The following is a 13,711-nucleotide window of genomic DNA, read 5'->3' on the forward strand; positions in this document are numbered from 1 at the left end:
ATTAATTGAAAGTAAAGTCTGGGCTGCGTCCCTCACCCCCACCTCTTTGCGCTACAACTTCCTGTGACATTAAAGCGCGAACAAAGACGGGCCGGCTGGGCGTGTTGACATTCAGAGAAATACCAGCAGAGTGAAGGAGGAAGTGATGAAGGCTCGAGGTCTGAGACCCTCCGCCTCTTTGTTCTCTGAGCACCTCTGCCAGGATCTGAAGGGCTTTAAAGGCACACACCTGGACAGGAACCTTTCTTCACCTTTCCACAGGGACTCCATCACTCTACCCCAGCCAATCAGAGGCCGACTTTGAGAGGCTCTGCTAAACCATGCTGATGCTTGTAACGACACACCTGACCTCCTCAGAAATCTGATCCTGAAAAAGAACGTATTCATATTGTGCTGCTCTGCACATTAATTAGGTCATCCATGATTATTGATCGTGCAGGTGCACGTGTCCTGAGCTTTGTGTCAATGAGGCCGTCCTCTGACAGGAAGTCCTCACAGGAAATGGGCCGATTCAGAGAAAAGGAGGTGAAGGTGACCAATTAAACTCAGAGGCCGGTGAAGTCTGTGGCGAACGCCGACAGGAACAAAGAGATGAAGCTGCTGGCCTGCTTTTGTTCAGACTTCAGAGTCGCGCTCGCCGCTGCATCGCCAAAGTCCTTCAGCTGACTCGAAACAGCCGGAGTCAGCTCAGACCTCGGGTTTGTTTCGGCGATCACACCGGAAACACTCAGCAAGTCTTTCTTCTGCCTGCGACTCTCAGCGATGACCTCGTCTTACAGGCGGCGAGAACAAAGCCTCCAGGACGCCCTCGTCGAATCGGAGGAAGAGCGTCTGAAGTAATGAGCACCTTTCTGCAGGAACGAGGCGTGCCAAGAAATCACAGACAGTGATGGACGCTTTCAGAGCAGCACTGAACCCGATGAAGGGCGGGTCACGCCCATTACCCCAACACTCCGCTGCCGAGCCGCTCATGGCCGTGAACTCGCTGTCAGGAAATACCTGAAAGAGCTTCAGATGCTGGTTTTTCTCAGAGCTGCTGGTTTCACGAAACACGAAGCAGCTGTTAGTGTGAATATTGAGCGGCCAGGTTTAAGGTTTATTCCTGCAAGTGGGGGTTTAGAGGATGGGTGGGGGTTTAGAGGATGGGTGGGGGTTGGGTTCATGCTGGCACAGAGAAGTGCAGGAACATTAAACACTGTTAAAAGCACCCCCTCTCCAACAGTTCTGCACCGCTGTTCTGTGTAGTTCTGAGGACGGAGCGTCGGTCTGACTGAACTGAGGAGAAAAATATGACTTTCAGCGCGTCGGGGGTGGAGCCCCGCCAGGCACCGCATTGTTTGAGCATCTTCAGGCCTTCCAGCGTCTCAGAGAGCCGAAGCACTGTGTACAGATAGCAATTTTCCCTCGCAGCGTCCTCTCCGGTCGTCAAGGCAACTGAATACTTTCACCCTGAATCAAACCGACCCCCTCCTCCTCCTCCTCCTCCTCCTGCATCCAGCATCCTTCATGCATGGAAAGACTCAGCAAACACTGTTTATTTCCCCCAGAGGGGAGCAGGCAGGGACTGCTGATGTTTAAACAGGTTTATTAGCAACACCGGTGATTACACAGCAACTCAGAAGCACCTCAGATTTATTTTATGCTCACGTCTAAGCGCATCTGACGCGACGTGACACGTGACCGAGTGTTTAAAAGTTTTTACAACATCACGAATATAAGAAAGCACCAAAACCTGCAGTTCCTCTGGTGTCCTGCAGAGGCGCTATGCGCTACGCAGCAATAAAGAAATGACTGACGCTGTGGGTCAAACGTTTATGCGTGCTTGAGGTATTACCTTCTTTGTTGTGATTACTCAAAAAAGTAATCTATTACACAGAATACACAGAACTTTAAAGTAATGCAGTATGTTACTTCATTACTCCTGAGAAAAGGTCATTTGCTGTACTCGTGAAGTTGCTTTGATGTTACTCTGTAATATAGCTCAAACACGCTGTCTCATAATCACCATTTAATATAAACCTGAGGCTCCACGCCAACACGACTCCCTGACGAGTAGGGATGGGTATCGAAACCCGGTTCTTGTTGAGAACCGGTTCCCACTGTTTCAATCCCTTGGAGTTGTTTGCCATTCTTGCAAACGATTCCCTTATCGATTCCAGTCGCCCCGAATGACGTCACCACGTTGCGGAGCGTCATTTACCTGGCAGGAAACATGGCGGCTCAAACACTCAAAAGTTTGGTTATACTTTACGAGAATGGATGACAACAGGGCAACTTGCAATACTTGCAAAGTGGATATTTCATTTAAGGGAGGAAACACTACGAATATGCAAAAGCATTTGCTCACAAAACACACGATGACCTTAAATGAATGTCGTGTTTTTAATTCCGCTCCGGACTCGTGAATCTCAACCAGCAGCAGTGGTAACGTTTGCACGTCCTCTCCCGTTAATGCAGCAGGTAAATAATCAGCTAACAGTGCATATTATGTTAGCGCGATCTGCCTTATTACAAACCTGCCATTACTGTGCATTTAGTGACCATGATGAGAGACAGAGTCTGGCTCAGATGCTGGCAGTTCTCGCTGCAGTCTGCCGGTAGCGTCTCCTTTCAGGCCAGGATAGACGAATGTCACCGAGCAGTGACTCAGTTTGTGGTCAAAGGCTTGCACCCGTTTGCCACAACAGATGATTTTCAGTAAGTGAATGTGTTTAATTGTAGGCAGGGACATTACTGGATATTCTTGTGTAATTGCTACAGAATAATTTATGTTATACTTTGTTATTGCTACAGAAGAATATTTATTTTATTATTTTACATTTACAATGTTTTTTCCTGGGGACCCTGTGACACCCCATTGAAGAGCCGTAGGCTGGATCTCTTAAGGTCTCACTGTTGGGTTTGTAAGGCCATGTTACTCCTAAATGTCTATCTTGTTCAAAGAGAAGATATAAAACAAAGTTCTAAGCTAATCGACCTTAGTGTTCTCCTTTTTTTAAAAAGAATCGATAAAGAATCGAATAGTTAAACAGAATCGAAAATGGAATCGGAATCGTGAAAATCTTATCGATACCCATCCCTACTGATGAGGACACACGTCTCTCAGATCTATGTCTTAGTAACTCAAAGCAAACATGAAAACCAGCACAGAAACTCGATCGTCACGGTGATTCTGCTTTAAAAATTCTGCCTCATCATCTGCTTGTTCCTGTTTTTTAGTTCAGGCTCCAGCCGCGGGGGTCGCCATTCGCTCTGCTCACTCTGGGTTCTTGGCTAGCTTAGCGTTAGCATGCTTTATGTGCAGGTTGCAAAGAAGCGAAGTGTTAGCAGCACAATGCTCGTGTTTCTGTCCTAGATGCAGCTTGAACTTTACCAAAAATGTGCTTATATGCTCCAGACTGCGTCGCCATTTCCTCTGACACGTGAACTGAAATCAGCTGATTAGCTGATAAGCAGGATCAATAGGCAGACTAACGATTCCCATCCCTGGGCGTGGCCTGTGGCTTCACCTGAACTGGCCCTCTGGTTTGCGGTTGTGCTGTTGGAGCCTTGTGAAGCATTTTAATGACATCATCTGACCAATAATGCCGACCTGGAGGCTTCGAAGCGTGTAGAAACGTTTGAAACGACCTCTGGTGGGTGTGGTAAGAAATGCACCGGTGTTGTCGTCCTGAGTGGGGTAACCTGGCTGCTCCTAACCATGAGAATGGAGCCTCCTGCTTAAGGCTGGGCGATACGTAACATGTTTCCAACAGACATTCGTCAGTCCAACGATCGACGATGGGCGCCGACTTTTTGAATTCATACATTTTGTTTGGAGGGAATATTTTAGCTCCTTTTCTTGTTTCAGTATTAATACAACTGCTTTTTGGATTATTCATTTATTTATTTATTGCACCAAATCACACAAAAGACTTAACTTTACATTAGAGACTTTTTTTTAATGTTGGCTGGAAGATTTTTAGCTTATTTGTTGTTAGGTGGAGTGTGTAACACAGATCAACACGGTTACAGTGGAAACAGAAGCCAGCTCCTCTTCGTTTCCCTCCCTCCATTGTGGTTTGCTATTTAAATAAAATGTCTGTTTCCTCCTCACATCCTCTGCACCGTGTTAGTCCTTTCATATATTCTCTTTGGGAAATCTTCTGTGGATGACTTCCTGGAGTGTTTGAGTCCTCTTACATCTGCACCACCATCACAGTCAGACATGGTGGTGGTATGATGGTCTGCAGCTGCTTGACCCAAAAATCCCGAAGGAGAACGTCTAACCATCAGTTACAGAGGCTCAGGGGCACTGGGGTTATGCAGCAGGACAATAATCAGAAACACAGCAGCAAGCCCACCTCTGATTGGCTCAGAAGACCAAAACGAAGGCTGTGAAGTGGCCGAGAAACCTTAACCTGTTCAGGCTGGAAACCCTCCAATGGGTCTGCAAAGAAGAGTGGACCAAAGCTCGTCCACAGTGACGTGGTCACAGACAGCAGGCTGTAGGTTTGAGGACAGCTGACAGGTGGATGGTTTCCCTCGATGAATAACATCATTGTTTAAAAAAACTCTGGTTTTCTCTGAGTTTGATGATCTGAAACATGTCAGTGAGACAAATATGCAGAACAGCAGGAGATCAGGGAGGAGGCGGGTACTTTCTCACAGTTGCACCTGCTTCTGTTTCACCTGAGATCTGTGATGTCGCTGTGGTAAGCGATGAATAAAGTGGAATAAAAAGAGTGAGCGGGGAGAGTGGACGAGTGCTGCAGTGCTGAGACGCTGCTGCGTCTGCAGAGGGGAACGCATTAATGCGATTTCCTTTGCAGAAACGTGGCGCTGAAGTGGAATAGAGGTGCTTTAATATGTGTCACTGCTCTGCATGATCCTGCATAGAAATTGGTCATTTTCTCCTCTGTGTCCTCCGCAGAGCCCGGGAACCTCGGGGAGGTACGACACCAGGAAAAAGTGAGTGCTCTCTGAAATATTCTCAACATCCCACGTTTGTTTCCTCTTCGCTGCTCGCCTGAATCATTTCCTGTGTAATAAGTCCTGATTTAATAAAACAGGAGGTGCGACCTCCTGAATTCATCCGAGGGATCGAGCTGAGAAACCCGATTATGTCACCGTGCTTATTGCTTTCCACTTTCACTCTCAAAGTTAATAGAAGAGATATTTTAGAGCAAACAGTGTTGCTGTTCCTTGAATTGGGAGCGAGCTCGCAGGTTTGGAGTAACTTTGGAACAACAGCAAATATTCCTCCAGGCTTCTGTCGGTTTAACTCGTCGCCTCAGAGTTTAACTCTGAAGTTAAAGATGTGATAAAACAGAGCCAGAGGGTGCAGGGCGTCGCCATAGCTGCACTCCCTTCATCATCATTGTGGACACAGAAGCTTCCGGGTTGTGGTTTCTGGATCTTCTCTCCAGAGATCTTCTTCATGCATATGATGCTGGCCATTCACACCTCCACCCGAGACCACCAGCTGTGGGTGGTGAGTGCAAAGTCAAGACTGCAGAGGTGAAGAAGAGCTTCCTTTGAAGCCACCTCTGCAGTCAACAAAGAGTTCACCAGTGTGAGCTGGGGGGGGGGGGGGGCATGATTGGTGCCCCCACCTGCTGACGGATGCCATGTCAGGAAGCGACCTCGAAGGCAGAGGTCAGCCAGATTCAAACCTGGTGTGTGCTTTGTACGGTGGACTCCTGCTGCCACCTCCACAGGTGAGTCGAAAATTTAAAAACACCTTTGTTAGGGCTTGTTTCAGCTCAGGTTTGGTGTTCTGCATGTGGAGGTGGAGGTGTGGGTGGTGGAGGTGTGGGTGGTGGAGGTGTGGGTGGTGGAGGTGTGCTTCCCAGTAGGACAGAGTTTAATTCGTGCTGATTCATGCGACCTCTCTTTCTCTGCTTGGATGGATGTTTCATGGCCACAGAAGCGCGAGGTCATCAGGACTCAGAAAGCTCAAAGGACCTTCTCTCAAACCACAAATGCCGTTGTTACATCGTCAGATTTAGAACATCGCTGAACTCCAAACAAATACATGTGAAGCTTTCTGTCTGAACACCTTTCACAGCTTTCACTGATACAGGATCTGAGTGTCTTTCTTTCACCGGTGGGTCTCTAACTGAAAGGGACCGTGGACGTGTTGTGATGTGGGCTCGTCTTTCACCGAACCTCTGTGGAGGACACGCGCGATGCATCGTGACGAGAAGAAGAAAAGTCGCATTTCTCTACAGATTTTTGCAAAAGCTGAAACACTGGAATCCCAGCTGCCCACAAACACACCTGTGCAGGAGGAACTGGACCTGCTGACTCTTTTTTCAGGACCTCTCTGAAGCTGCATTTTGGTTTTCTTCTTTCACAGCTTTGTTCAAGCGTCAGAGGTCGCAGCTGCAGAACTTCAGAAACTAACGTAGAGTTCACGAAGCCTTCGGCCTGCAGCGAGCCGCTCGAGCTTTGTGTTCACAGAGTGACAATCTGAGCGCGCTCTGTGTGTGTGTGTCTGTGTGTGTGTGTGTGTGTGTATGTGTGTGTGTGTGTGTGTGTGTGTGTGTGTCTGTGTGTGTGTGTGTGTGTGTGTGTGTGTGTGTGTGTGTGTCTGTGTGTGTGTGTGTGTGTGTGTGTCTGTCTGTGTGTGTGTCTGTGTGTGTGTGTGTCTGTGTGTGTGTCTGTGTGTGTGTGTGTGTGTGTCTGTGTGTCTGTGTGTGTGTGTGTGTGTGTGTCTGTGTGTCTGTGTGTGTGTGTGTGTCTGTCTGTGTGTGTGTGTGTGTGTCTGTGTGTGTGTGTGTGTGTGTCTGTGTGTGTGTGTCTGTGTGTCTGTGTGTGTGACGGTGACCCCCGCTCCGGGATCACCTCCCTGCTGCTGCCGGCAGCATCAGGACCGGCTCATCGTCGCTTCACGTCCATCCTTCCTTTCAAAAACACTTTCCGTGTGTTTGCATGTTGCATCTGAAACATTCAGACTCTCGTGCTGTTTCTCCGACACGCCGTCAGAGTGTAACGGCGATGAGCTGAAACCCTCCTGGTCAGTGAGACATCAGGACACCCTGGAAGCTGCTGTGTGAGCTGTGAGGTAAACGTGCGAGGACTGACGGGAGCGGAAGGCTTCGAGACGTCTTTAATTCTGCTCGCTGTATTCAGGCGCATGCAGAGAACGCCGCGTGCAGAACAGCACGTTCCACCGAGAGAACACAGCACCGCTCTGAACCTGGTCGGGCTCGCTTTGTTGTCAGTGTGTGGTTTAAAGCAACTGCAGCACCGCAACACACACTGACACACAATTATGGGCCCAAGGTAGCCATTTAGAATAATGGCCTCTGGCTACCGGTTGCCATGGCAAAGGGAAGGCGGAGGAAAGGCAGGTTTAGTGGAGCTGATGAACGATGGAGAAGATGCGCATCGCTCTCCCGAGGTCCTCGTGGCTGGATTTCTCTGAGCTGATGAAGAGCAGAAAGGTCACAGCAGCAGCGTGCGTTCGTATTTTGATGTCATCAACGCTTTAACCTGTTATGGTGGCAGAAAGTCTTCAGGCTGAGGCGCTCGTAATGCTGCGGCCGCCTCGCCTCTGAGGATTCAATTCAGGACCTCGCTGATTGCTTTTAAGGCTCTTAATGACCAGCCTCCGTCTTATATCACACACCTCATCCACCGGCGCTCGCCGGCGCTCTCTGTGATCTGACAACAAATCTCTTTTCTGTGTCCCACGCTCACTAAAACTGAACGCTGACAGTCTTCCAAGCTGCTGCGCTCCAACAGACAGATTTTATCCACGCAGCGCTCGTTGAAGCCTCGTCGCTCGTCTTGTTCTGTATTCCTCAGGCAGCCTCTCTGTTACAGTGACCTCACAGCAGCCGTGTTATTGGTCAGATGATGTCATTAAAAATGCTCCAGCAGCACAAACACAGCACAAAGGTCCAGTTCAGGTGACGCTAGCAGTAGAAATGATCTGCAGAGAACAAACCAGTTTGTATGTATTTAACATGACTGTGAAGGTTTTACAGTCATAAAGGTTTGAAATGGTGACTGATCACCTGACCAGCTGATTTCAGTCACAGGAAGAAGGCCATCGACATTTAAAGTGACTTTAAGAGCTGGAAGCTTTTATTCTGTCTGTGGGAGGGGCTTGTCCCAGCTTGGTGCATGGAGTTTTTTATAAACATCCCCGTGAAGACTCAGACTCGTGAATTCATCAGAAGATCTGCTAAATGGTTTCTCCTTCACGTTTGTACCAAACCGAGCGGGTCTCCGTTTCCCCGAAAGGACCGAAAGGTGAGCGTAGAGGCGGATGTCCCCACATCATGACTAAACAGGTTTATGTGTGAAGGCCAACTTTGCACGGATGAGGAGACGTTTTTACTGTTTACAACAGGAAACAACCTCTCTGACACACACACACTCACACACAGACAGTCAGACACACTCACACACACACTCACACACACACTCACAGACACACACTGAGAGGATGACTGCGTCCTGAGTAGAATCAGTCGTGACTGGAAGTTTTCTGAGTCACGGCTCGTTACAGGATCTCTGTGTTTGCGGCTCTTCGGTCGCACTAGCCTGTGGAGTGCATCGTTAGTGAGGACGCCTCACACAGAAAACACGCTCACAGAAAGACTCTCAGCTTTGCTGACTGAATGATGAACACGAGCTTCAGTTTGTTGCACATTAGGATTTAACCAGCAGTAATTATAAATGCTCAGGAAGCACACAGCCCCACTCCCCCCCATCATCCTGACTGACACCCCCATCACCTCTGTGGACTCATTCCGCTTCCTGGGTACCACCATCACCCAGGACCTGAAGTGGGAGCCCACCATCACCTCCGTCATCAAGAAAGCCCAGCAGAGGATGTACTTCCTGAGGCAGCTGAAGAAATTCAACCTGCCCACACAGACGATGATGCAATTCTACACCGCAATCATCGGGTCCATCCTCACCTCCTCCATCACCGTGTGGTACGCTGGAGCCACTATCAGGGACAAACAGAGACTGCAGCGTGTTGTGCGCTCTGCTGAGAAGGTGATTGGCTGTAGACTCCCATCTCTGCAGGACCTGTACACCTCCAGGACACTGGGGCGTGCAGCTCGGATCTCAGCTGACCCTTCTCACCCTGGACACAGTCTGTTTGACCTGCTCCCCTCAGGCAGGAGGCTCCGGTCCATTCGCACCAGAACCTCTCGCCATAAGAACAGTTTCTTCCCCTCTGCTGTTGGACACATGAACAATAACCATATGACTATCCCCACCACTAACACATGACCCTACGCTGTGTCACTGCATCATTCCATGTTTTGGCACTGATCACCACCTGCACTCATGCATATATCTTTCTACGTAGCACTTTTAATTCTTATTCTTACTTTTATTTTTTCATGTCTATTTAAGCGCAATTTATGACAGTATGTTTGCACTGAAGCACCGCAGCAATTTCCTAATGTTGTAAACCTGCTCAACATTTGGCAATAAAACCCATTCTGATTCTGATAACCTGGATCATTTCTGTTATTTAGAAACTGAACCAACAGAGTGTTGAAGTTGAAACATTGGCGAGCTTTAAATCGTCCGTGCAGAATAGAGCTGTGCAGAATAGAGCTGTGCAGAATAGAGCTGTGCCTCAGTCACATCCAGCAGCAGGTGGCTCCCTGCTTAGGCTCAGGTGTTTGTGAAGGATAACACGTTCTCACATCGGCGCTCCTCCTTCCTCTTCTCATCACAGCTGTTCTAAAAACTCTGATGGACTTGTCCTCTCTGAAACCTCCACCTGACTCGAGGCTCATTAACTGTGATGGTGTTCAGCACCTCAGAGGTATGTTTGATATGAATGAAGGAAGCTTTTAATCACCTGAAACTTCCATCAAACCACGAGAGAAGAAAGCAGTGAAAGCTGAAAACGCTGGAGCACATGTTGTCCTTTGAGCGCTACATTTCCAGTGTCCTTGAACACAACACAGCCCTGTGACACTGGCTCCATCAAACATTACTCACTGCTGACTTCCTGCTTTGCACTTCTTTGACTCATTCCTGGCGCTGACGCGCTTTTCTGACACGTTAACAGGGACAGAGCTTCGAGTCCAGCAGCTACTGGACCAGTTTTTATACACCAGCTCTGCAGCCACTTCACAGCATTTACTTCCAGATTCACTCTGTTTTTCTGCTCTGAACGCTGTTGCATTGCTTCATTTCTCCGTCCTTCTGTCATGTCAGGCTTAAATCATGGATACTTAGACTAAACTGGACTTTAGAGGAATGTTACAAACAGCAGGGGCGCTTTTCCCCTTTCAAAGCCCATACAAGCTAATCTTTAAAAACAGGCACATGCTGGGTGACTAACTACAGCAGGCAGCCATTACATTAAAACACCTTCCTGATGTTGTCAAGCCCACGCCGCTGGAAGAGGCCAGTCGAGGTTTCCCCGCAGAACATCACCCAGAGCGCCACACCGGCCCGAACAATCCCATAGTGCATCCTGCCGCCGTCCCCACAACAGATAAGTGACCACCTGGTTTATATCTGTGCAGGGTTTCGGTCCTCCGGGTTAAAGTAGGCCTAAGTGCTTCAGATGAAAGCGGCTGTCAAAGTCCTGCTGAAGCAGCCGTGGTTGGATGGTGATCGATCAGCCACGTGTCCAGTCTCCACTCACACCTGGGCTCATGTGACTCTCAGGATGACCTGTTAGAACTGAAGAGGAGTCGCGGTCATCCAGGAGCAGACCGGAGCACCTGTTACAGGAGTCCATCCTTCTGACTCCTTGCTGTCAGAGCAGCAGCTACTCCCCGCCTCAGTCAGGCCATCGGTTCTCCTTCTGTGGACCACGTCTGGTTATTTCTAACCGCTGCACACCTGATCTGACCCATCGCGTCCTCGCGCTGCCGCTTTGTCTTGTATCAAGTCATCGAATTCTCTCGTGATGCTTCGCTTGTTGTTTCACAGGATGTTTATAGTAAATTAGAACGTGCTCATTTAAATCCAGCCCGTGCTGTAAACTGTGAAGCTGGATTTTGGTGAAAGGCGGAGTCATGACAGAGTGAGGCGCAGCGGGGAGGGAGGTGTTTCTCCTCAGGTTGCTTTCAGCTCACATCAGCCGATGGTGGATTTAAAGGTCACCGACAAACGAGGTCAGACTTAAACTGATTGAACTTTTGCTGCAGAGGTAAAATTGAAGCGGACCCTGCGGTGGCTCAAACTGAATCAGCGTGGGAAGTCTGCGGCACGCCGCTGCGAGCGGAGGCCGTCCATCAGCGAGGGATAACAGTCTTCGTGTGATGCCCGGGAAGCCGCTAACGCACCATCTCTGTGACTGATGCGAGTCATTTCCTCGCTGACACACGCTCTCCGAGGAGAACTCCCACGCACTCATAAACCACGACACACACACGGCGCGCACTATTAAAGTTACGTCTCCTCGTGCTATACTGCAGAATCGTGACTCGACATCCTGTCAGCGACGAGTCATTACGAGACAACATCGGCGCCTCGACCAATCACACGCTCAGACAGGAGGGTTTGTTCGGAGACGTCCTCCTCACACCTCGACTGGTTTTCCAGTGAGCAGCAGTGTTTCACTAAGTCACTGTTTGTGCTGCAGAGAGCTGTTAAACAGTAATGACCTGTGAGCGGCTCAGAGGCTTTTAGCGCTGCTTCAGTTCAGCCTGACAGGAGTGCAGAGGAGGAGAGCAACACATCACATTTACTTCAAACAACAACGCAACGGCTCAGGCACGACAACCGCATCCAAACAGCACCTAACAACAAACACAACTACAACCAACCCCTAATCAAGCACCAACCACAGTAAGCCACAGCCAGCACCGACAGCGACCGCCAGACAAACCAACAGTCTTCAGTTCAATTCAGTTTTATTTATACATCAAATCACAACAGTAGTCACCTCAAGACGCTTTATATTGTAAGGTAGACCCTACAATAATACAGACAACAATCACATGACCCCCTGTGAGCAGCACTTTGGTGACAGTGGGAAGGAAAAACTCCCTTTTAACAGGAAGAAACCTCCGGCAGAACCAGGCTCAGGGAGGGGCGGGGCCATCTGCTGCGACCTGTATCCAGAACAGTACGCCACCAACAACCTTCCAATAATGATCTTTGGAACAGTGAAACAGTGCACTGTGATCCAACAGTGTGTATCCAGTAAACATCCAGGACTTCCTGTTTCAGTGTTTGTGGACAGATGTGGAAAAATGAAACACTTTCAGATGACAGCTGATGGTCCCCAGACTCTTCACCTTTATGAAGAGGCCTGGTTTGACGTGATTGGTCAGTACCTAAGTCCTTTTACAGGAACTGAAGCAGCATTCGTGCTCCCACACTGTGCAGCAGAGGCTGTGAGCAAACATACTCCAGCATCATTTTCCTTCCACCCATCGGACAGACAGGAGCAACTTCACTGATCTTCTCCAAAAGAGGATGTTGAGAAACCATCCGTCACGCTGCGATGTGTTTTGGGTGTTGTGATGTGGAGGTGTGAAACCTGGCTGTGTCTGCTTCACAGCCGGAGTTCGTCCCGAATGTTGCTGCAGTTATTTTTCAGAGAACAGGATGTTCGTTTCCTTCACTCACATAAATACTTTGAAAGCTTTTTTTCCTGTCATATTGAAGTAGTGAAAGCTGTAGGCGTTCAGTGATGCTCAGGATGTTTTCACTATTTTCTGCTGTGGAAATGTTCCTGCTGGGAGTCATGGTGAGATTAATCTGATTACTGGTTGTGAGTGAAGCGAGGTTTGTTTTGTCCCTGTAGGCAGAACTCTGGGCCCAGAGGGTAAGAGATCGAGGTCGTGGTTCTCAGACGGGAAATGTTGGACCGTTTACTCCAGGCTGCAGATCTCTGCCCGAAGGAGGCGGAGGCGGATCTTTGCGTGTTTGCTGCTTTGCAGAAAGTCAAAGCAGAGAGGCGTGTGTGCAAATATTCAGATGAGGTGATGTGCATGCCTGCGTGGTGCAAACTGAACCTGCAGGAGCCTCCATTGTTTCTCCCTCCGTCTCTCCCTCACCTGTTGCGCTTGAATGGGAACCATGGAAACAGAGCGCTGCTGTGGCAGCTCTGAGCCAATGAGCAGCAGCCGCAGCTCGTCTCCGCGGCACATTAATTGTTTTTTGTGTTTATGATGTCAAACCGGATTGTTTGTTGGCTGCTGCAGGCTGCGGATGCACAGTAACGTCTCGCAGAGCTCGCTCTGCTGCATCGCTCGCTCTGCTGCATCGCTCTGCTGCATCGCTCTGCTGCATCGCTCTGCTGCATCGCTCGCACCTGCGACCGTCCTTCATCATAAACAAACACGCCGCCGTCTGCTTTGGCCTCGGCTCGCAGGAGCTCACGTATGGATTCATTCGCAGCTCAAAATAGTTCCAATAATCATGTTTTCATTTGCAGGGAAAGCAGCGACCTTCAGGCTGAGGCCTGCAGAGAAAATGAATCAAAACTGAAAAAAAGGTCTTTAAAGCTTCGTTCTGTGCTGAGCTGAATGTTGTAAACAAACACAGAAACTCTGTGAAGCACGATTCATCTCCATGTTTGATGTTTATCTGCTGTGAACTCAGATACAACGCTACAACGGGACAGGAAGTGAGGTTAAGCCCCACCTCACCTCTGGAATCATGTCTGACTGCGGCGGTTAGAACCTGTGATGGTCGCCAGTCGGGGGGCTGCGCTTGTACTCAGAGAACTGAAGTTACAGTCAGTAACCCCGATCTTGTGCTGTCGCCCACAGCTGCT

General features: G+C 49.0%; 1 protein-coding gene across 3 annotated transcripts in view; it reads left to right on the forward strand.

Moving 5' to 3' along the window:
- Positions 1–13,711, forward strand: part of LOC120722997 — a 45,596-nt gene that overhangs the window by 15,846 nt on the left and 16,039 nt on the right. For all 3 annotated transcript variants that reach the window (XM_040014221.1, XM_040014219.1, XM_040014220.1), the window contains exon 6: positions 4,913–4,950. In XM_040014221.1, coding sequence (XP_039870155.1) covers positions 4,913–4,950 — 38 coding nt within the window. The remainder of the gene's footprint in view (positions 1–4,912; positions 4,951–13,711) is intronic.

Source organism: Simochromis diagramma, unplaced genomic scaffold (genome assembly GCF_900408965.1).
Source record: "Simochromis diagramma unplaced genomic scaffold, fSimDia1.1 OVJJ01000669.1, whole genome shotgun sequence".
Classification (NCBI taxonomy): domain Eukaryota; kingdom Metazoa; phylum Chordata; class Actinopteri; order Cichliformes; family Cichlidae; genus Simochromis; species Simochromis diagramma.